The sequence below is a fragment of the Daldinia loculata genome (genome assembly GCF_022478755.1).
Source record: "Daldinia loculata strain CBS 113971 unplaced genomic scaffold F4817scaffold_74, whole genome shotgun sequence".
Taxonomy (NCBI): Eukaryota; Fungi; Ascomycota; class Sordariomycetes; order Xylariales; family Hypoxylaceae; genus Daldinia; species Daldinia loculata.
In genome coordinates, this window is record NW_026054928.1 from 60,083 (window position 1) to 80,818 (window position 20,736).

General features: G+C 47.2%; 3 protein-coding genes across 3 annotated transcripts; 1 reads left to right on the plus strand and 2 right to left on the minus strand.

Annotated features, from left to right (window-relative positions):
* Positions 1-73: 73 nt before the first annotated feature.
* Positions 74-4,547, plus strand: F4817DRAFT_351047 (kinesin-domain-containing protein). The gene is made up of 7 exons (XM_049305022.1): positions 74-545; positions 635-815; positions 876-994; positions 1,128-1,353; positions 1,834-1,959; positions 2,015-3,789; positions 3,852-4,547. Exons 1-7 carry the CDS (start codon positions 528-530, stop codon positions 3,903-3,905), a joined length of 2,499 nt encoding a protein of 832 aa, XP_049154790.1. The 5' UTR covers positions 74-527; the 3' UTR covers positions 3,906-4,547.
* Positions 4,548-5,441: 894 nt separating this feature from the next.
* F4817DRAFT_271341 (carbohydrate esterase family 5 protein) lies at positions 5,442-6,901 on the minus strand. Its single transcript, XM_049299428.1, has 3 exons — positions 6,471-6,901; positions 6,190-6,398; positions 5,442-6,076 (listed from the first exon to the last, which is right to left on the minus strand). Exons 1-3 carry the CDS (start codon positions 6,654-6,656, stop codon positions 5,641-5,643), a joined length of 831 nt encoding a protein of 276 aa, XP_049154791.1. The 5' UTR covers positions 6,657-6,901; the 3' UTR covers positions 5,442-5,640.
* A 5,749-nt stretch (positions 6,902-12,650) lies between these two features.
* F4817DRAFT_271361 (fungal-specific transcription factor domain-containing protein) lies at positions 12,651-15,254 on the minus strand. The gene is made up of 2 exons (XM_049299429.1): positions 14,262-15,254; positions 12,651-14,199 (listed from the first exon to the last, which is right to left on the minus strand). The coding sequence occupies exons 1-2, from the start codon at positions 15,038-15,040 to the stop codon at positions 12,813-12,815; spliced, it is 2,166 nt and encodes a 721-aa protein (XP_049154792.1). The 5' UTR covers positions 15,041-15,254; the 3' UTR covers positions 12,651-12,812.
* Between the last annotated feature and the right edge of the window lie 5,482 nt (positions 15,255-20,736).

The following is a 20,736-nucleotide window of genomic DNA, read 5'->3' on the forward strand; positions in this document are numbered from 1 at the left end:
GCTTAGTTAACCTAACCTAATAAACTTTCCCCCATGCGCTATTCCACGTCTATCAGCTTATCTCATGTGCCAATGTGCCAACGACGGAAAGCTCAGACCAAGTTCCATGTAAGCTGATTCTTCCCGTTCAGCCCGCTTCACCCGTTTCAGCCCCATAAAACTGGAAGCTCTTTCCCCAAATCATCGTAGCTACGAAAGTACAAAGTTTTAATATTTCCATTGCCCGGACAACGTCGTCATGTAATCAACAAGACGGGTCTGCATAACCAACATTTGCACAACTCAAAGCTTTATCCGCCTACAATCTACAATCTACACGCCACACGCCATCAAACGCTACCCACTTCGCTCAATGGAAAAACAGTCTACCATTTCAAACCTAATTCACATTAACTTCAATACTATCTTAACGTCGACTCCTTTTTCTTGACCTCGAACTGGCGCGCGCTCATCCGGAGCTTAATTGCTTTGTTATTTAATTTGGCTTGCGTTTTGATTTTTGCTTTAATCTTCCGCGGGACGCCAACATGGAGACAGAGAGTGTGGTAAGTCATTTTAACCCTGGTCTTTGAGCCGATCAGTTCCAGTATTACTCGCGTGCAAGACTAGAAATAGGAGTTAACTGTCGTCGCAGCAACTTAGGGCCAGCGGTATTCAAAAGCCATCGAAAGTAACGACGGGAATACCTAGACCTGGGTCTATTTCCAACGGCAGCGGCCTGCACGAGATGACTAGTTCTCAGAGTAATGTTCGGTCGCAACCGTCATCGTCGATTCCGGCGGCACATGGGCTGAAGCGTAGCGTGCCGGCGCCAGGTTTGAGCGACCCATTTGTCTAATATCCTGATCGCGTATACTCACAGTGACAAAATACAGCCGTACAGTCCGATGCCAAGCGAGTGCCTCTGTCCAAAAGAGCGGGAGAACATACCGGCACCTCTAGCACTACATACCAGCCTTCGCAGAGCTTGAGAGGTATGGCTCTGAAAGACGCGGTGAGCAACATATCCTTTCGCCTACGAATTTCGAGAGCTCGATGCCACTCCAAACTTCAACTAGAGTCAACACTCTACCTCGTTCCATAGCATGGTATACTCTGACTGGTATGCTAATTCGCCCGGTGAACAGCCTAGATCCAACCACACGAGCTTCAACGGCGCCTCAGCGTCCCGCCACACTTCGAATAGCAGCTATTCCTCCAGTACAAGCAGTTATGCTACGAGTATCAGCTCCGGCTGTCGCCCCTCTTCTCGTTCACAGTACTCGCATTCGCGAACACGATCGGCCGTAAAACCTGGACGGCCCGCAACTTCGATGGGTACGCGCGAGGAAGGACAACCCAAAAACAACAATGGTACAGTGCCCCCCGTAGCGCATGTCCGCGCAAAGCCCAGCTACAACAAATTACCTGGCAAGAAGATTCGGAAGCCCCAATCTATTCAAGATATTGCAGACACCTCCTATGAAGAGTCACTCTCTCAAGATAGAGAAGTCTCTCTATCTAACAGATTCCAATCACTATCACTCAACAAACAGAAGACCCCCATACAAAGGAATCAAGCGACTTCTAACCCAGCCATGCCCCCTCCGCTTACGACCTTCATCCCGCAGACAACTCCCAGGCGTAAAAGGCTAAGTACCATGGAACCATATCAAGCACAAGGTGAAGAAGCCCAGACGGACCTAGTGGTCCCTACAACCCCAGCTAGAAAATTTATGGATCAACTTGAAATACACTGGAACATTATTAAAAAGACCCCAATCACCACCATGTCACCATCACCCAAAAAGGGACCGTATTTGTCTAAATATTCTAACACCACCGGGTTTGTAGTATCCGAGATCGAAGAGAAGCTCGGCAAAATGGACAGCGAATTTCAGCAACTAAAAGAGTTCATGAATGCCACCGAGAAGAGCAGTTTCAGTGTCAAGGAAGAGCTCGAAGTTGCGAAGAAGAGAGGTAGGTCACCGTGTTACGATATACCACGGTTCTATTATCCGCTAAGATGTAACAGTGGCAAATCTAGAGGACCAGCGAAACGAATTGCAAATGGAGAGGGCAAGGCTCATGGACAAGTTATCAGACGCAGAGCGCCAAGTTCGCAACCTCAACATTGATATCCAGGATCAACAGAGACGCCATGACAAGTACTGCGAAGAAATAATCGCAGATCATGAAAGAAAGTTGAGAACCAAGGTTGACGACTATGAACGCGAAATGGACAAGGTCGCTAAGCTTCAACAAGAATTCGAAGAAAAATGCGGCGTTGAGGCAGAAGCCAGATTAGACAACCTATCTCATGAGAATAAGGAATTACGGAGTGTCCTCGAGAGACAGAAGCGGGACCACGAACACGAAATTCGCTTACTCAACGTAGATCTGGACAGGCAGTCTATCCGGATGCGAGATTTCGAAGACACCTTAAGAAAGTCAGAAGAGGAGCAGCGATTACTCCAGGCTCACATTGACGAAAACCTCAAGACAATTGATCGGCTCAGAAAAAGAGCCGAGGATGCCGAGGAAAGCCTTTCCAAAGATAAGGGCCATCTAGGTGGACAGATCAGTCTTCTAAGTCAAAAACTAGACATCAGCTCGGAGCGTATCCAGAGCCTAGAAGAACAGAATAAAGTCATCCAGTTGGAATGCGAACGAAGGCTTCAAGAAATCGAGCAAGCAGCACAGAAGAAGATCGACGGGGAGACCAAAGCATTGCGAGACAGGCTCATCAAGGAAGAAGAGAGGCGGCACAAGCTCTTCGAACAAGTACAAGAACTCAAGGGAAATATTCGTGTCATGTGCCGAATCAAGCCGCCAGCAGACAAATCGAGCGATGTTCTGATCAAATTCAATCCACGAGCGAGCGAGCTCGACGAGGACAAGATCGACGGTTTAACCATACCGACAGAGCGAGAAGACTTCAGAATGCCAGGCAAGATGATTGCTGGTGAACCAAAAGACTTCAACTTCGAGCGAGTTTTCGATGACAACTGCACGAACAAAGACGTGTTTGACGAGATTAGTCAACTCGTTCAATCCGTCATGGATGGCAAGAAGGTCTGCATCTTCTGCTACGGCCAAACCGGGTCAGGCAAGACGTACACGATGAGCCGAAAGGGGGACGGTATCATCCCCAGAACACAAGATATGATCTTTAGTGAGGTCGACAGACTAAAGGTACTAGGCTGGGAATACACGGTCGAGGGTAGCTATTTAGAGGTCTACCAAGACAAGTTGTATGACCTGCTCGCGTCTCGCAGCACGAAGCCCGAGCCACTCACAGTAGATCCAATCAGCGAAGAGTTAAACATCAAGGGCCACTCGTTCACGCTCCTTAAGGAAGAAAGGGACCTTGATGAAATGGTTAGGACGGCAGACAACAACCGCCACACAGCCGCAACCGCGATGAATGACCGGTCGTCGCGTTCACATTCTATCTTAGTCTTGAAGATCCGCGGGGTCAAGAAGAACGAAGATGGCGAAATCATTAGGACTCGAAAGGGCACCCTAAACCTGATCGACTTGGCGGGTTCTGAGTCCCCCGACAAGGCGCGTGGTGAACAGATCTACCGGGAAGGTGTCGAGATCAACTCGTCGCTAAGCTACCTGCGAACAGTGTTATCACGCCTAGGCCAGGGCAAGACGGAGGGCGTAGACTTCCGGTCTTACACTCTAACCCAGTTACTACGGCCGTCGCTAGGGAAGGGTTGCCGGACACTGATGTTCGTCATGGTGAGCCCGCTCAAGGAGAATGAGAATGAGACTATAAGGAGTCTAGAGTTCGCCAAAGATGTAAGTGATACCCCACAAAAATACATAAAGTTTAAGAACAACTTGGCTAACGGTTTGAGCAGGCTCAAAAAGTCAAGATGGGTGGCAACGGAGGAGCCGCTAAGAGCAAGAAATAAGGTTTACAATCCAGGATATAAAACGACCGTTTCTTGTAGCATAATTTTTCTCTCCTCTCGAGTTCTAAAGAAGATTCGGGCGGGGGTCGTGTGAGGAGCTTGCATACACACATACCTGTTGTTGGTGGTTCGTTGTTTCCAGGGCGAAGGGAGGAGGGGAGCGATGCGGCGTTCAGCTAATCAGGGCGTTATAGGGGCAAGGTATATTCAATGATGAATGATGTTGTGGTTTTTAAAGTACCTGACTTGAGTTGTTCCGTATAGAGGATCGATGCGTCGATACGTCGATGCGTTTTTGAAAGCGCGCTGTTGATATTGACGGGCTGAGTTCGATTAGTGGTATATTGAATATTATGGCTGTAATTATCAACGCTTTTTTGGTGATGGAGGTTTGTGACAGGCTTGATACTGAGTAATAGTGAAGTATCGTGTATAGCTCCTGAGGCGATTCGGAACTGTTGAGGCATATATGTATTTGACGAGGTCAGGGGTCTGAAGAAAAGCTGCCCAAGTCTTTTGTCTGCTTTCTATGTCTTTGGCGCACCCTATAGTAGATAGTAAGTACCTAGCAATAATGTTGTCCGCGATAGCCTAGAGTTACTATCTCGCCGTCGAAATAGCGCAAGACATCCTGAGGCCACCCCTAAATCTAGCAAAGTGAAGTTATTTTGAGATTCCATGATGAGAAATGTCTAGTCTCAATATGACTTTTGTATATCATATCCTTGGAAACTTCAATGCGCTATTCGGAACTTTATAGCACCTTGAAAAGCACGCATTGGTTGACACGCAATGCCGGTATCGCGAGAACCATGCGTAACTCGATGAAGCGCTCTCGCCTCATAGTATTATACCATCAACCAGTTCACGTTCTTCAATATCGATATTCCCAATATCCCACCCCAGGAATTCCATAGACTCACCGTCCTTGCGCGTGCCCAATCCGGCTTAACAGGGGATAAGATAGGGATAGGGGAATCACCTCACCGCGGGCAGATATGGCATCAACGCCAAGTTGCAACGTTTTCGGCAGCCGGCCCCCGTTACCTACATATATAGGTAGGTAGGTACCTTAGGTAGGTAGTTACTCGTATCCGGTGCTATAAAGAGCTCGAGAAGTGCCGAGGAAAAAAAAAAAGGCTATTCTTGTGCGTATTTGTTTTCCCTTGCTCCGTTGATCGTCGGTGTCTTGTTACATATTAAGAGGGCGTCGTGCTATATCGAATGCGCTGCCAGTGGCTGGTTTTTGACGGAGAGGAAGAGGGAGAGGGATACCCGGGGATATGGCTTCTGGTTTAGGGACGGGATTCTTGGTGCGGCTGTTGGGAGGCGCTTGGGGCTTGAGTAGAAGGTGTCGGTAGGGTAAGTGGTGATAGGAGAGGTATTGAATGGTGGTGGCTATTTGACCCTTTCTCAGAGGATAGTATTATTCTCATAGTACGGTAGGCTTAGGGTGTAGGTTTCCTTATTGCTCTACGGAATTACTTTTGCGCGGCTTGGTTGATCATGTTTTATAGGAAGAGGCACGAGCGCTGCGTACTAAGAAATATGCTCTTGACTATGGCTTGATTCTAGTCTTCATGCTATGTAATGACATCTACCCATAACTATGCACCTCTAGTAGTCTATGCGTCGAGTAGAGTTCCCGGGACATCTCCAAGCTCAACGCTATACATAACATCCTCGATTAAGTACTACACGGCCTTTATAATCCATCCTCGTCATACTAAACAAATCAATCATCCGTATCCGCACTACCAACGCCCTTTGGAACCGGTAGCGGGGGCAGCGACTGCGGAATCGCTGTAGACGGCTGAGGCGGCGGCGGAATAGGTGGAAGCGGAGCCGGGACCGTCACATTAGGGAACACAAAACTCCCGTTTGGCCAGGGCCTTATGGCGGCGTCTTCGAGCAGCTTGCCGGCGAGATAGTACGTTGCGGTAGGCACCCACTTGACGTAGTCGAAATGCACCGGGAAGACATATAGCGTGCCGATACACACAAGATCGCCAGCGTTGCAGATGATGAGTGTCCGGTTCGTATCGAAATCCTTGATTCGGCCCCCGTCCTGCCACGCCTGCGTGTCCCCGAAAGTTACTACGCCTACGATCCTGTCCTTTACCTCCTGGGTTAATCCTTCGATGGCCCGGTGCGTGAGGGCTGCTCCTTGGCTATGGGGGTTTGTTAGCCTTGTTTACTTGACGTCGGACTTAAAGGAGGTAGATATCTGAAAGAAGTAACTATCACGAGAAGTGAAATGGTGGCATAAGGGAACGTTGCCTACCTATAACCTGCTGCTACAATCTTGGAGTCGGGACAAGTCGCCGCAGCGTTCAAGAGCAGTTGCATATCGAAGATCCCCCAAGGCGGCGCCCCGCCGGGATAGAAGTTTGTTTCTATGAACCCCCAATAGTCTACCCCCTGAGTAGCTACATTGGCGGGTCCGAACAGCGCCTTCAGTCCATCAGACAGCCGCGGGCCAACTGTGTTGCCCTTCAAGTCTGTTAGCAGTGCGCGCTTGTACGCCATTGCGCCTGCGCATTGCGGCGCTTGGGGTAAACATACCATATTCCCAGGTTCTATAGTAGCTTTCGCCCAGATGAATATGATGGGCTTACATCCGAACTCCGTCAAATCGTGCGCCCAGTAGCCCAAAGTCCATGATTGGCGAGATTGCAGAGATGATGCCGGTAGCGCTGATACTGCTGCGATGCCTATAGATAGGACCAACTGCAGGATTGACGTTATCATCCTCGATACTCGGATGCGCCAACGGGGGCGCAGTACTGTCGATAGCCACGATGTATATCCTCGGCCAAAATCTAGCTACAATGTCTTGTCCTGTCTCTGGGCAGACTTGGCCACGTCGAGGTCTCAGCAAAGACCAGATATCAACCTGGACATTCCGACCTGGTGGTTTTATCGGTATTTGTCTGCGGCCTACGGGTGGGATTTATGAATATAGGACGGGATGTGATCGGATAATATGCGACGAGCAGTCCGAGACATGTCTCGCTCGTGGGTAGTTCCCAGGGCGGGAAATGACTAAAGGGGGGAGACCCTTCCGGATGATTTGCCCAGGGATCCAAGAAAGGGTCCAAAGGGATCGCCAGCGGCTTAAGGGCGATTAGCAAAGCTTAACTTCGCAAGGTACCTAGGGCGTGATGATAATAGGTGATGGCGCAAGAGCCAGGATGGATGATGGTCATGGTGCATCTGCGTTCCTGATATTCGAGATAGATTAAATCTCGGAGGAGAGCCGCCCGCAGCTTAACACGGATCCCCTTTGGCCGCAATCGGGTCGACCCAGCCAACATCTCCAGCTGCCATTGGATCCCAGATCGAACATCCCGGACATATCTGATATTCTGCCACGCACGCTTCTGCGTTTTAAAACAGTTACACCCACGCTCCGGCAGTCCTCCGCAGTCCCGGGAGTAACCATATGTACACTTATCTTCGGGTGGGCCGCTTCGGATATTAATTATCGCAGATTCTGGTGTTGATATATATATACCTATATCTCCAACATCAGCAAAACCCTCAGGCACGTGATAGTGGCCCTTCTCCTGCGTACATTCTCACTATCAATAAGTCTCGTGATCATAAGAGTGCGTTGCAGATCTCAGGTATGCAGGTATGTAATATCTATATAAGCTGAGACTGCTTACTCCCCCTCCCGCGTTTTAATTCGAGCAAGCCTATCAGCTCGGACAATTCGATATGAACACTTTACGAAATCTTGTTTGCGGCCTCAACTTTACTGTTTGAATTTAATAGTATGCGCTCTGACATCACTGTGTGTGCATGGTCCTTTAAAATCTTCCAGGTCTGCCGGCCCAATGCCGTTAACCCCTAGAGCAGAATACTACACATTTTGATGCCCTCTTTACCAGATATATCACAGAGTAACCAAAAGGGCGCGAAAGCGTCCAGCCCTCCCAAGGGCTTAAGGTAGATATGAGCAACTAAAGTTATAATATCTTAAACTCTTGGCATTCAGTAGAAATACCACCTTGTGACACTCAAATGAACGACATTATCATGGTTAAGATAGCCCTAAAGCATTATATAGGTACTCTAAGCTTTCGTTCGGCCTCGTGTATATGCGTATTTATACCGGTGATTATATTTACGATGTCATAAATGACCTAGGACCGTCAGATTAATTTATCCGTAGAAATTATTTACTTGCCCATCACGTTCTACCCACGCATGTGCGCAACACGCGCATAGATGTAACGTTATTATTTATATAACCCGTCATACAACACCTATCCAGTCCCCCGGATGGGCCAAGGTCCGGTTCTGCGGCGCCGGACTAGTCTCAGCGCACTGCCGGATGGACTGCTAGAGATCTACTTCCTCTTACCTCCCTTAGATATCCATGGGACTCTCGACTAATGGTAAAAAAGGCAAAAGTCGGGGCGGACGGGAACTATACGATAACTACGCTAAAGCTATATCATTCGATTCGAGAATTGCTTAAAGCCGGACGGATCAGCAGACGGCAAGACATACTCGGATCTTCCCCCAATCTTCGTATTTGCTATGCGTTTACAAATATACACGTTTCTTAGCACGTGCTTATTCGATACTCCTAGAACCATTGGTATGCCCTCAAGGGGGCGGGGTGGCTGTCCCTTAGCAATCGTCCAGCAGACCAATCAGCGAACAAGGCTGTTCCAAATATGGTATGTATCACAATTGTGGTGGACATCAACTTGGACAAGTCTTCGTAGCTATAAAGGAATTGAAAGATAGCAAAAGGTTACCGTTATTACATATGGAGTAACTACTAGTGTACCTAAGAACCCATACATATATACAGCCGGAGGATGTAACGTGGTGGTAGGACCGGGGAGAGGCAACTCATCAAATGAACTCTACCACTTATACATATAGCATTCATAAGTAGCCTTAGTAAAGGTATAGAGTGCCAGTCGTACCGAAGATGCTAAAATTGAATCTGCAAATACACTACGGAATACTAAAAGGCCCCATAGTAAATATACATTTCCATCCTTTACCCCTGAATGCCCCTAGAAACTCAACGAAATACCTAAATGAGTAGAACAAGCCACAAGACATCGCACCAGTCCCATATCACAACATTGATAAACACAAACGCCTCTTGATTATACCTACCTAGGTACCTAACCTATTATCTACATCGATTCCAACATGGCCGGTGAGGCAATCCTTTATCCCTTATTCCAGCCGGGTTCCAGTCCTATCCTAGCTAATGTGTAACCTTCTTTCACAATTCAAGAGTTCAAGAGCTCAACACACCCTGTAAATCACCGAATTTCTCGCGGAGAAATTCCTGCACCTCCTGATTCCCACCTAGCCCGGTCAACAACCCCTTCGAACTACCCTCGATCTTAAGACCATGGAGTCCGGTAGCACGCGATAGAGCCACGTACACTTGGCCCTCTTCAAACGCCTTTGACAAATTGACAATAACGCGATCAAGCGTTAATGACTGACTCTTGTGGATCGTCATCGCCCAGGCGGGTGCCAGAGGAATCTGCGTCCGGATAAGCAAGCTGTACGGCCTCTCGTCTCCGAGCTCTGCAATAGAGCAATTCGCATAAATGGTGCGAACCTGACCATTGTGAAACCGGACTATCGGCCATGTCTTGTACTTAGCGCCAGGGCTATCTATGAAATTTTTAATTTGCCCCTCCTTCATCACCGCATGATCACCGAATATCTTGTTCACCGGATCTTTATTTCCATCCTTGGCCTTTGGTAGTTTATTGGGATCATTCTTCTCAAAACCGCAGATGATACCCTGGCTACCGTTGCACAAGCCCAACTCTAGGTCCAAGTTAACGAGCAAAACCACAAGCATACCCTTCTTGAGCTGCACGCATTCGTCGAAACGGTGGTCATCAAGAGCGCGTAAGGGGCCTTCTGGTTGAACTCCGTTAGGCTTCCTCATGCCTTTCCAACCTAGATGCGGATGAGTGGCTTGCCGCCATATGAAGTTATCATAGCACCAGTAAATGTGGTTTATGGTTTTCAATCTCTCGAATTCCCGCTTGTTGACGTTAGAAACCTCCTCCCGGGTAGCGAATAGTCTAGTAGCATGGTGCACCATACATTTATGGTCCATTAAGAGATCCGTATCGGCTGAGCTGAGTTGTCGTCCAATCCTACACTTCTGTAATATTCGGATAAAGGTCTCATCACTCTGCCGGTGAATGGTGTTAAGGTGGACATGAACGAAATTGCACTCCGCCCAAGCCTTGCTCCGGAAGGCCCACTTGTCTTCATCGCGATATTCATGGCGTCGCTTGCAGATGTGGACCCTGCCATTAACGGTCATTTTCTCGACCAGCTCAAATCCACATTGGATGCAGTGTTGAAAAGGTTTCACAGGGGGTAGTTGGCAAAAGTCTCCTGTCACAACTATCTGGACTCCTCCGAATGCGGGTTGAGTAGGTAAATATGATTTATGTCGTGCTGTTTTCATAACCTCGTTTAGCCTCTCAAAATGTAGGTTTTCCACCATGCTAATCTCGTCAATGACAAGGACGTCCGTTTCCCTGAACCGTTTCGACACAAACTTCCCATGTGCGGCTGCTTTCAACTCGTCCAGCGTGCGCTTGTGATGATCTGGGGTCCAGCCTGCATAGGTCCAAGTCGTGGATCCACCCACTTGCAATGCTGCTCGGCCAGTTGGTGCAACAATGCGAACATTCTTACCCATCTCTCGGAGGCGCCTCGTGAAAGCTTTTAGTACTGTCGATTTACCGCAGCCAGCCGAGCCAGTATAGAATACATTCTGCCCACTTGCTATCAACTCAACTAGGCGAGCCTGTTCTGGACATAGCGTAGGTTCCTCGACGTGGTCGGGATTTGCTGTCTTCTGGTTACTCGGCGGCACTGGAGAAGGGGACGCAAATGTTGGTATCTGACTCGACATACTCGAATCATCGACTATAGATATATGACCAGGTTTCAGACTTGATGATGGTGAAGACGAAAGGAGGACCGGAGATGTCGCAGTCTTCTGTGGAGTTTTAGCTGTTGAGGTAGGTGTTTCGTCGTCATCACTAAGCAAACTGATCACATCTGTGTGAGGAGTTTGTACTTTGCGTCGCTTCGGGGTAGGTTGAGCGACTCCTTCGTCTTGAGATTCCGCAAGACTTGAACTCGGTTGTGGCGAAGGATAAACCGAAGTGTATTGCTGAGACGGGAGCACGGCTGCTTGCAGGCAGGCCTGGTAAGGATAGGGATATTGTGGCGGAGTTGAACAGACCGACTGGGGAATTTGGTTATCTACCTCATATGCTCTTTCATAAGGATTCAGTAGGGATAAAGACAACGACTGAGGTTGCGATAGGGACAACGGAGGATTGGGCCATAATTGAGGCTGCGATAAGGGGGCTTGATTACTGGAACATGGCTCTGGTTGCGCTATAGGTGGTAGCTGAAGGTGGGACCACGATTGAGGTTGTGATTGTGATAGGGGTGTTAATAATTGAGGCAGTTGGTCAGCATTGGGTTGGGCTGCTGTAGCGCCTGGATTCGACTCTGAATGATGGAAATACCAATGGTTAGCAATGCACGTTACACGTTTATGTAGTTACTAGATTAGATCAGGTAGTTCAGTCTTACCCAAGTTGTTAGACATGTTTTACCTTATGAGGTAGGTTACCTAGGTAGGTGCCTAAGGCAAAATTTGTGTTTGTCGAATTGGCGGGAAGGTTACAATGCATGTAGGCGACGGCTTCTTTCCTACCTGCAGGCGATGGATCAAGTAAAGTAGGTCAGGTGCCAGAACATATTCTGGGGTAGTTGCCCTGATAGGTAAATTGTCAGGTAATTGAAGCTTGACGCGCCTCCCTGCAGCGCGTCGCGAATTAAATAATGTGGGGGTCTGTGGTACCTAACCTTGCGGGTAGTCCATTGAAGGAGACAGTGTGGTTCTACCCGCGATTGCTCAATCTTGTTTCATATGCGTTAGTTACTTCCACTTTTGCCATGACTTTTAAGTATCATATTCACAACTTCTAAAGTATAAGCTTTAAGGTTAACGGGGTATCCATCAAACTATTTCTATTAATAAAGGTGCACTATCTCTTCATATCTAAGCTTAATAGAGACAAAGTTAAGCAGTAGAAGAGCTTGAGTTTACATGGTAGAAGTCCATCATACAGTCATATCAAGAAATATACTCTACGGCCCAATGTCTTATCACATCATAGAAAGTCACAACAACAAACACTCCCATATTAATTATTTTACTGTATTTTGACTATAAGTCTACCTAACCTAACACGGTGATACCTGTACACCATTCATTGCATACCCTTCAACAACCCGTCGTTCGCTCTCGGAGCTTTTCCAGCTAACACTGTCGTAATCGGGACACGGCCCATCCCATACTTAATAGCACCACCCCCCATCTAGTCGTGATCACTTGCGTTCGTCCTCCTCTCGTAGCGCCCGCCTCCTCCATTCGTAGACAGGCTGGCGGGTGTTCTTGGCATGTATATAATACACGCGCGGTGTTTCTTTCTCCGCAGACACCGGCTGGTTCCGTACACCTTGTTAAACTCCCCTGAAACATAAAAAAGAAGAAAAATCAAAAAGAATCGAGTAGCCCGGTTGATATCCCAAGGCACTAACGTAGATGGCTTTTATGCTCCCGATCTGAAATCCCAGTTATTTGGTGTTCAAGTGGGCTAAGTGAGATGTTTTCTCGCTCGTATATAAGTAACGGTATGGCTCGCAGCTCGCGGGCTAATGTGTTGGGTATCCTTCCAACAATATACAGAAGAAACCCGGGTCCGCGTGTGGACAAAAGTAGGTGATGATGATATAAGATATAATGTTATGACTCAAGATAAGTCTGAGGGAGGTAGACATTCATGCGGAGGCGTTCTAATGTTGCTACCTTAACCCACTAAAGTCTACCTCAGGATTTATGTGGCCGAGGCCTAAGGTATTCATCGAGACACTTTCTGAATTCGCTCGCTGTAGTGCGTGGAAGTCACCAACGGTTCTCGGTATTTGCGATGGTTGGTGTTGATGTTGTGGATGCATGATGAAGCTATTCGTTCTTTGTTGAGGTTGACGATGTAGCATATTATTTATCATACTGAACTGTGGATTTTGTGGTAAGTTCTGTTGTTGACTCATTCCCGCCATATTGGTTGGTTGACTTAGGCCGTGGCTTAGGTTTGTGTGCATGTCTGTCTGCATTGTGTTGCCCGTGGTGTGGTTCTGGTTCATTACATGTGATAGGCCGTGATGTTGATGTTGGTGTTGATGTTGATGTTGGAGGTGTGGTTGTTGCGGATTCAGAGACGCTTGCTGATTAAATGAGTGTTGTGATGGTTGTCCCATCGGACTCATTATATCAGGAATTGAGTTGAACTCGTTGTGGTAGTCTACGCCTGGAGACATGACTGGCGGCGAACTAACTATGGGGAAAGGTGATTTCATATCATCGCCGTTGTTAGAGTGAGCCGAGTCCGTCCCGATATCTTGGATGTGCTGCATGCTACCCGGAGTATACGGCTCGGTCTTGAAGTCCATCATCGGAGGTTGAGCCATACCAGCGTTGCCGAATCCATCGAAAATATCGATGTTTTGCAGGCAAGCATTCTCCGGAGCGCGCTGGAGAATAGGATTGGCTAGGCGAGGTAAGACGTCGTGGACCTTGTTCAACAAAAGCGGGAGGAAATGATGATCTCCATTACGAAGGACTGATAGGAGCTGCAGTAGTGAGTTAAGTTGCTCTCGAGGACCCATACTGAAAGGATCGCCAGATGAGGGTAAAATTGATAGGACGTCGATCAATGCGGATGAGATCTCCAGCAACTTTGCAACCAGGGGCATTCCTAGTAATTCAGTGCTCTGAGTTTGGAACTGAGACGTCATCGACATTAAATCTCGTGTCATGTCGATAGGGTATTGCAATTGCATCTGATCTTGACTGCCCTGAGGAGAGCAGCCATTCTGCATGCTCAAATGCCACGTAATCGTTTTAAGCCATTGCTGGTTCGCCCGTAAGTCGGAATCCTGAACGTTCATGTACGGCGGGATCATATCCGAGAATTGCTTCTGTAAAGCACTAAGGTATGATGGTGAAGACTCGCTGCGAGTCTTATTCCAGAAGGTAATGAACATATCATCGAACGGCCTGAAGAGATTTACCAGCAGTATGTATCCATTTAACTGAGGCGCAAGGGGATCCGTCGGGTCATCAGTCATGGTAGGAAGATTAATAGAAGCCTGGAGCGTCAGAGGTCGACCACGCTGCAGAGCATATGCCCTTTTAAGATGTTAGTTTTAACAATGCTAAGCGCAACTTTATGAATAATTTGGGGGGATTACCTTTCTGTTACAAACAGAAGCCAGTAGAGACGTCGTCGTCGTGAGGCCTCGATATTGTCATATTGCAAATAGGTCTCCTCCTTGTTCATTCCTATGATATGAGCCAAAGTCGTAGCCTCTCGGAGATAATACCAGGCCTTGTCGTGCATGTCGAGGGCATAGTGAGAGCAGAAGAGGAAATAGCTGGTGCAAAGGCTATTTAGAGTTGGCGATTCTTGATATTCGTATCCTTTTCGAACTCGAATCGTCTCTTCGATCAGAACCATTCCAGAAGCGATGTTAGCCCCAGGTAAATGCTCTAGAAGAGGATCGGCGCCGGGCACATTCATTCCAGGTTGAAACATCATCCAGGCGCACAAAGACGTAACCAAACAATATGTGTCGAGGCCTGAGTCGAGATACATAGATTGCTGCTCGAGTCGCTGTCGGTGAAGAATGGGCATAATCGGATACATATTGGCGAAGAAAAACTCGATGCATTCTTTCGCCATCTCGCTAGCCAGGAGGCCAGGAGTCGGGGATAACGTAGGGCTGCATGGAGGGCTGTTGATTCCATTTAGTCGGCTCTGGACTTTTGCTGATAGACTGGTTTGCCGTTGCGTCTCGCGGAGTTCGCTAATAACCTTCGCTCTCGAACCCTTAGGACCTTTCTTCTGGGGTATCGCATTGTATGTGCAGGTTAACTGCGCCGAAGCACAGTTGCGGCATGGGTTGATGCCGTCGCACTTTACTTTTCGTCGATGGCAAGCATCGCAAGCCCGTTTTACAGCCTGCGACATCTTTTTCGTTCCTATCTCTTAGTAGTTTACCGAGACTAATTAATTCGAATTCCGATAGAGTCGACACTGTCGAATGCGCCACTCTGATAATTGATATGTTACACGCCGTCTTCTTCAACTACTTCCAAATCCAGCCTATCCAATGTTTACCAAGGCTCGTGTGGAGAGCGAATGCTGGACACGGCAGTATTTGCGGAGAGAATCTGGAGTGAAGTAACTGCACAAGCGTGCTTAATCGGCCCGTCGCTCAAAGAAAGGCGGGAGGAATCACGTTCATTGGGAAAACGCGGGGATTCGAGCGTCCGGGGTTCGTCCAAGTGGGTAGGCCGACTTGTTGGTCACTAACACGGATATACTTAAAGAATGCAACAGATGACTTTTGTCACGATAGTAGTTTAGAATGAGAGGGTTTGGAAAACAGAAAGAAGATGGTCGTCGAAATAGATCACGACACTAGAACGATAAAAGAAAAACGGAAGAAGAGGGAGCAAAAACAGCCAGGTAAAAGAAAAAAGATGGGGATTAGGATGGGCGGATGGATGGGATGGTGGATTAGCGAACGGGTCGAGCTAAGACTAAAAGACAGAGGAGGGTTTCCCCGGCTAGTAGGAATAGAGTAGGAAGGGGAAAGGGGAAATGAGAGCGGCTTAAGGGCCCTAAGAAGGCTAAGAAGGCCTAAAGGCAAGGGTTGGCAGGGCACAGAGGCAAGAAACGAGACAGGAACCTGGCAAGGACTGGGAAAGGAAAACAGAACACTGTGAGTGGCCGATGTTACTATCCTGACTCGGGCTAGCAGCACCGAAAGAGGTAAACGTCTCCGGCGAATGGCGTTGTGCTCTGGTATAAGAAATGAGTAATAGTAATATTAAGTAGAATACCGAACTCCAAACGAAGAGTGACGCTAACACCGTTTTGTTCCTGGCGAGCCTTGGCGAAATAACAAGGACGGCACTGTGTGGCTGTACTATGAATGTTACTTGATGTGTGTATGTGTGTATCAACTCTTCTATATTTTATTAGTACTGCCACAATTTTTCCAGCCAATCAGATCCTTAGAATCGCCCCGCAGTTGGCGACTTTTTCCTTTGCCATTCTATCGCATAAGGTCTGAAACATATGCAAATAGGATAGAAAGGTCATGCAAAACGAGCTCTATCCAACGATACCAATTATTAAATTTTTTATACAATAGTAGAATAGGTTAATTGATTCTACAAAAAATTCATCGGACGTGCGTTGAGGTGTGGCTAGCCAATCAGAAAGGCCAGACTTATATGTGGCGTAAAAAGGCACTCTTGAAGCTAGGCACTCCCCGTAAGCGCCTGCGCGAACGGGTAACGCAGCTAGTGTGTGTATATTTCCAAATGTGTGTATTCCGTATATTCCGTATGTATGAGAGACAATGACAATGACTTGTGTCGACTTATTAAATATGTCTCGCAGCCACCGACATCCTCCTATCCGTCAGTCCGTTTCCATCATCCACCCATAATCCACCCCCAAGCCTCCCCCAGTTTGACCAGTACCGTGAGTACGCAGTAGTAAAACTGTACCTAACCTCAGAGAGGAAACCTTTCCGAATAGTGACGAAACATGCAGTTTATGGCAATATGCATGCGAACCTTAGCATTGAAATATATATAAAATATAATTTAACAGTGGCTAGAATATGCATCATTTAATTGGCCACTCGTTGACTTCGCCAAGTGCCTCAGGAGTATCAATCGCAGGCATGTCAACAACGTATCGTAGCGGATAGACGAGAAAGAAAAACAAAGGGCACGCACGAAAGCTCGAACTTTGCTAGGGGTGAGACCTAGGGAATGTCCAGGATGCTGACGACGAATCCGGGTCACCAGCGATAACCTCAGCAAAAGGCTCGTGTTCTACTTTTACATAATACTGTAATACGATATATGATGGTGATGATGATTGTCTACTCTCGGAATCAAATAATTGAGCTGAGTAGTGCCTTGCGCATAATCTGTACATACCGAGCGCTGTAAAGAATAACCCCCAATGGGATAGCATTAGTCTATCATATTATTAAACGTGAATAGCCACTAACAAGAAAGTTGAGGCTGTCTGATCGCCAGGATGAAAATGAAAATGAAGAAAAAAAAGCGGGAATGTTACTTGACATTCGAAGGCTTCTATTCCGTAAAGAGGATTCGATGTTGTTCCTGTAACCATTCTCCTTCCTATTGACGTTGAACAAAACTCGCCTACTCCGCTGCCATCTTCGTCTACAGGGCTGTGCCAATGGTCAACCAGATAAAACAACCGGTTTGTTTCTTATTCTTCGTACCTCTGTACATAGGAAGTATTTTACCTAGAGGTACGGAATAGATATATGAGGCTGACCGCATAACCCACAGACGGCAGATGGGGAGGCAGAGGAAAAATGGGGGGAGGGGACCATCATCGATCAATCGATCAATTGAGAAATGTCCGCAAATTTACAAATTTACGGGAGGATTGTCCAAGTGCCAGCGTCGCAAAACGCGAACTTTTGTGCCACTCCGCAATCAACGCAACGCAACGCAACGCAACGCAACGCATCGGCCGAGCTGTTGGAATGTCCGTTTGCATGGAACGAATCGCTAAACATTCTTTCGAATTAAGAAAAAAAAAAAACACAGAGGCATTATCAAGCAGTTTAGATTAATATCACTTCCTAGATATCCCGATAGGCAGTCGAAGCGAGAGAGTTGTTAGCGAATAGATATCGCCATATGTCTTTACGGACGTTGATAGTGGTGATCTCCCGGGATTCCTAACGAGCCAAACGCACCAAAAATAGCCTTAGAACAGGCTTTGAGTGCTGCGGGTGTCCAGATGCTACGTTGTATTGTAGGCAGTTGGTTGCCTCGCTGTCATTGGTGGGTGGCCAAGTGATCGCCTAGCATTACTCGATATCTAAATTTCCAAGGAAAACAAGATGGAATATTCTTTGGATGTCTTCCCGTGTATCCGGATATTATTCAGAAAGAGATACATAGCGACTATGTTAGTCAAATATTACATAGGCACCTAGTAATACATACTACAGTCATAACTATCAAGACATCTATGTGAGTCTTCATGAATTAAACCGTCTCGACTAGGTACTGACTGTGTAGCTTCTCGCGTAGGGCTGGAGCTTGGATAGATCTGTTAGTGGACTTGTCATCCATGTCCTCCCCCACCATCCCCTAATATAAACATACCTGGTAGGTCGGTATGTAAGCCGCCTCTCCCCGTTAACATTATCAAAGTTCACCATAAGATTATCCATCCATCGAGGATCGTGACATCCGCAGCCAGGGTTGGCTTTGAAACGGGGGGTAAGTCAAACGTTGAAAGACGAAAAGAGTACGGACCATCCCAGAATAAGAAACTATATCAAGACTCGAGCCCCAAAATGGAGAGGAGTGTGCTTCGAAGGATGACAGCCGAATGACAAAGAGCCCTAATGCGCGACATGGACTCGTAACCTTCAGCATTCGGCTTTGCCCGTCTGACCAGCATTGATATTTTAAGCCTTACCCTCGGTGAACGATCACCAAAGATAACTACTAGTTATCGCGAAACAAAGAACGGCTGTTTCTAGCAAGTCTTCTCCGCGCCTAGTCAATGGATCTACATCTCTACATCTGCAAAAAGAGAAAAGGGGCGGAGGTTTTTTTTTGTTGCATCTTGGAGTGCTCGTCTAACACGATAACATGCCGTTGACAGCCCCCGGGAATGGTTTGCTTGGTCGCAATAGGTTGTATGTCGTGGTATCTCGCGAGATGCGTTACCAGACCTTCGGGACCACCCCTCTTTACCGTGGGCTGATACCGCCACTACCATCTATGTAATAGCAATATTTCAGCTCATTGCGCGTCGCATCCCGTTCGCATTCGGTCATCTTGTTCGACGACGGGTCGTCATCGTGACTTGATTGCGCTGAACGGAGGTCGCACAGCAGCAGCTTACTAGAACCACAGAGCGAGTAGTAGTTGAAGAAAGTCTTGCTATGTAATATGCATGATACGTGACATGGAAAACATGGATGACGATCCTGCCAACAGCATTATGCTCATAGTGCGAATAAATACAGTGCCGCTTAGACCACACAGCCTGTGCCTTTGTGTTGCCCCAATTTCCAATGCCGTTGCCAGCTCGCAAATCACAAGCGAAAAGAGGAAAGTTTCTCGGCTGAGGCACCCGTTTTCAGTCGTCGGTAGAGATACGTAATAAAGCATGAAGCACTTTTGTTTCTCCATATAACATTAACTCCGAAAGGTGGCTTGACTCGCCCGAGATCTTCATAGGGCGAGGTACCTAAAGCAAGAGTTGTCATCCCGCTGAGCTGTTATTTATTTTCTATTATTACTATTTTCAGCTCACTCGTATCACGCCTCACGAGAAACCTCATCTCATATCAAAACATCTACTATAGTATACCTATGTACATATGTAAAAATAATCCACCAACTCTACCATCTTCTAACCCTAGCCCATGCGGAGAAGACGTCAAGCGAACCCCAGCTTTTCTCCCCCGAATTCTTCCTCATGCTATGTAACCCATCCTACTCCCCCGCAAAATAATGGACAACTGCCAGAGGCTTGTATAGTAAGCATATTCAAACTCCATGATAGTCCTAGCATTTCGCACCATGAACAATAAGCCCATAAACGCGTCGGGCCGAATGAAGATGGGATGCGATGCCTTTTCCGTGCCTTTTCCCCGGGTTTGCGCATCTCGAAACGGGGCCGCCATCCTAGGATTCGTTCGATTAGGCATGGGGTTTATCCACCAATCTCATCATATAACCGTGATCAGTTCCCCATGCCGGGACTTGCGATGGCTGGAAATCTGGGGTTCGCTTCTGCTTCTTCGTCTAATCATCCAATGCATGTATTTGAAATAAGGGGCGTCCAAATCGACAAGACGAAAGACCGAGGCATACAGACCTCATACCCAACCTAGGTACACACAAATTACACATGATTCTATATGTATATGTGACTCCATTGCGGCGACAGTTGGAAAAGTGCTGCTAATCCATTCTGGTTCTAGTGACCGACTGCGCCGCATCAAAGCATTTAGGACGCCTCTGAAAGCTTATAACGATCTAACGCCATGCAAATCTCCTGATCGAAATACGCACACTAGTCTTACGGTCCAGCATCGAACCATATCAGAGTAAACTCGCCAGATAAGCTCGTTCATTCACGTTAGGGTAGCTTACGTATGTTAATGAGGTATGTATGTCCGAATTATTAAAGTATTGTTGCGAGTAAATTGAAGAGAAATAAGCATACATAAAAACACACCAATCACACGACGATTCTGAAATCAAAAAGCCTTACCCAACCCCCTTACTGAGATGACAATACTATGTGCGTTAATGCATGGTTGATTTGACGTAGCTGCATGGTCCCTGACTAGACCGTTATGGTGAACAACAACACGTAGATCTTAAACATACCTTTGAGACATTGATCGATGCCTATGACAACGGCTGTGCTTGCGGTGCTGTAACCATGTAATAACTCCTTCAACAACTTCCCATAAACATTTGGCCTCCAAATACCTATTCTCAAACGGGATATTCCCCGCGTTCTCGCTGGGTCTAATTAGACTAAGCTATACTAAAAACCTCTGATACCGGCTGATAGAAAGCTAGCACTGGGATGACATATTCAGTTCGGGCCAGGATCTCGAT

What these genes read in the sequence shown, in the direction of transcription:
- F4817DRAFT_351047 (XM_049305022.1), top strand. An exon ending in GCGTAGCGTGCCGGCGCCAG is followed by an intron (nt 816 to 875) that starts GTTTGAGCGACC and finishes GACAAAATACAG; the next exon opens with CCGTACAGTCCGATGCCAAG. An exon ending in GTATGGCTCTGAAAGACGCG is followed by an intron (nt 995 to 1,127) that starts GTGAGCAACATA and finishes CCCGGTGAACAG; the next exon opens with CCTAGATCCAACCACACGAG.
- F4817DRAFT_271341 (XM_049299428.1), bottom strand. Translation starts at nt 6,656, where the DNA reads ATGATAACGTCAATCCTGCAGTTGGTCCTATCTATAGGCATCGCAGCA. An exon ending in CTATAGAACCTGGGAATATG is followed by an intron (nt 6,399 to 6,470) that starts GTATGTTTACCC and finishes ACAGACTTGAAG; the next exon opens with GGCAACACAGTTGGCCCGCG. An exon ending in ATTGTAGCAGCAGGTTATAG is followed by an intron (nt 6,077 to 6,189) that starts GTAGGCAACGTT and finishes AAACCCCCATAG; the next exon opens with CCAAGGAGCAGCCCTCACGC.
- F4817DRAFT_271361 (XM_049299429.1), bottom strand. Translation starts at nt 15,040, where the DNA reads ATGTCGCAGGCTGTAAAACGGGCTTGCGATGCTTGCCATCGACGAAAA. An exon ending in CTTCTGTTTGTAACAGAAAG is followed by an intron (nt 14,200 to 14,261) that starts GTAATCCCCCCA and finishes ACATCTTAAAAG; the next exon opens with GGCATATGCTCTGCAGCGTG.